General features: G+C 45.1%; 1 protein-coding gene across 1 annotated transcript in view; it reads left to right on the top strand.

Annotated features, from left to right (window-relative positions):
- Positions 1-2,247: 2,247 nt before the first annotated feature.
- The window catches only part of LOC119361064 (pEARLI1-like lipid transfer protein 1), a 1,084-nt gene continuing 954 nt past the window's right edge, over positions 2,248-2,377 (top strand). Inside the window, exon 1 of the mRNA XM_037626446.1 lies at positions 2,248-2,374. Coding sequence (XP_037482343.1) covers positions 2,248-2,374 — 127 coding nt within the window. The remainder of the gene's footprint in view (positions 2,375-2,377) is intronic.

Here is a 2,377-nt window from a genome sequence, read left to right as displayed (position 1 = left end):
GTCCAGTTTTATCGATCTTAACCCAGGTTCAAATCGGACAAGATTTGGTCCCCGCACACTGACCCTAAATGCAAGTTCTTCGATTGGATTGTCCTTCATGGAAGAATTCTCACCGTGGACATGATTACAATCCGGGTCTGGACAAACGACCCGTGATGCCAGCTTTGCCTCCAGGCGCCTTAAACGGTGACCCACTTGTGCAATGATTGTCCCCTCTGTGTCGTTGTATAGAACCAAGTGATCACCTGGACAAATGAGAATCTTCCGGTGCCCGATTTTCTACTGAAACCCGGTGATATTTTGATTTGGCGGAACAAGTTGATCGCAAATGAGTCAAAAGAGGCGTGTAAACATCGAAGTGGTAGGCTCATCTACACCATTTGGAATATATGGAAAGAGAGAAACAGACAAGTGTTCACGAGACGTCGCATGACTCACCGTGAAGTGGCAATGTTGGCATCTGAAGTAATCAAGCAATGTCAAATGGCATTTTCGAGTGTCGTGCATGCCATGGGCATCGACTAACTGGCCCATGTATTTGTTTAGTTCTTCGGTTTTTGCCACGTTTCCCCACAAAACTGCACCACCTTGTACATTATGTTCACATCTTTCTCTCTTAATAAAAACGGCAGTGCTCCCGCCGGTTCCTCAGAAAAGAAAAATACTACCATCAAGATTTGTTTAGTAAGATAGATAAAATAATCAACAATCAGGTCTTTACCAAAATCAGAAGGCTAGGTGCATAAAGTAAGACGTGCCCATGGTAGCGAAGGGGAAAGAAGAACCATGCCTAATCCTCTATGTCATGTGCTAGTCACAAGTTAAAGGAAGTGTTGTTTTGTGTGTTAATGAATCTCCACTCTTAAAAGGGGAGTTCGTACATTGTTCATTCATTCCTCCTCCCCATACATCGAACAAACAACCCACAGATTTTTTTCTAGGAAGGGTGCATCGTAGGGTGGGATTTTTGTGTTGGGCCTGCATGTTGGAGAAAATATAACTGATTGTCCGGACAACCACATTTCTCCAACACATATTTCTGGATTTGGGGAGCCCAGACTTTTCATATGGTTAAGTTAAAGTTTGGAGAACCTGTTGGATGCCCGTTTGATGTCCAAAACACGCCTGGACATATGAGGAAGAAATGAATTTCGACCTTAGAGATGACCTTAATCATTTGTTTGATTAATTTATATGCATTATTGCCGTAGCAACGCACGGCTATTCTACTAGGGGTATATGTGTTTGACATTTGGAGCAAAATATATAATGCATGGTTCACATTTTGTCAAAAGATGACGTCGTGTTAAGTTTATTTAAAAAAGAACTTTTATACATCATTTTATCACGTTTTTGTAAGTTTGTTGTTTAAAAGATGTAAACCGAGAACACTCTTACATTTTTTTTTACCATTGTTTTATGTTGTTTTTAAGCACATGTTATACAATTTTAACACCATTCCCACAGCAATGCGCATGGCATCACCTGGTTAAGTTTTATTGCGCACATGCACGGTGATGTTCACTAATCAGTTGTGATGGTGAGAGACAATTTGATCTTGACTGGACATTAGAAATTCGTTATCTTATCACACGCTGCTCGATTCATGTGGACGACGGGACGCGCGGAGTGCAAAAGCTAGATCTGCCATGCACCATCCAACGCGGTACGTACATGTCACGGGATGTATGGCTACATAGCTAGGTAGGGGACTGGACAAAACGATCTATGATGGGGGATCGCGAATAATCGAAACCGACACGAGCTAAATACCATTTTCCACTAGCAAGCTAGCAAGTGCACTGTTGTGCACCAAATTAACTGGAAAGTTGGAGGCTTGATAGCGACTTGAGCTAACTGAAAACGACATTACACTACGCTTTTCAGAGTGATACACCCGTACGTACACTAGTTAGAAACTCAAGCATGCAAGCAACGCCGGCATCTCCGTTGGCAGATTTGTCTGCTTCTCCTCCACCAGCTCGACTAGACGCTGGCTCACCCAGTGTCCCAGTCCACACAATTCCCCTGGCATGATCATCTTGCTTGCACGTACCCGTGCGCAGCTCTTCAGATGCATGCACTACAGGAGAAGTGATGTAAGATATCTCCCCCCTCGCCCTTCCCTTCCCTTGCCTATAAATACCACCCAGGCTCCCCTTGCATTGCCACACACAACAGAAGCAAAGCCAGCCTGTGAGTGCACTTTATACACGTCCATTGGCGTAGCTAGCTAGCTAGGCAGAGATGGCGAAGAAAGTGCAGGTGATCGCTACGCTCCTGGCCCTGAACCTTCTCTTCTTCACCTTCGCCAACGCCACTGGCCGTCCCTGCCCTCCTGGCGGGGGCAGCGGCGGGGGAGGGAGCGGTGGCGGTG

The sequence above is a fragment of the Triticum dicoccoides genome, chromosome 2B (genome assembly GCF_002162155.2).
Source record: "Triticum dicoccoides isolate Atlit2015 ecotype Zavitan chromosome 2B, WEW_v2.0, whole genome shotgun sequence".
In the NCBI taxonomy this organism is placed as follows: domain Eukaryota; kingdom Viridiplantae; phylum Streptophyta; class Magnoliopsida; order Poales; family Poaceae; genus Triticum; species Triticum dicoccoides.
The sequence above is the reverse complement of the archived record's forward strand: the minus strand, read 5'-3'. Positions and strand labels throughout refer to the sequence as shown.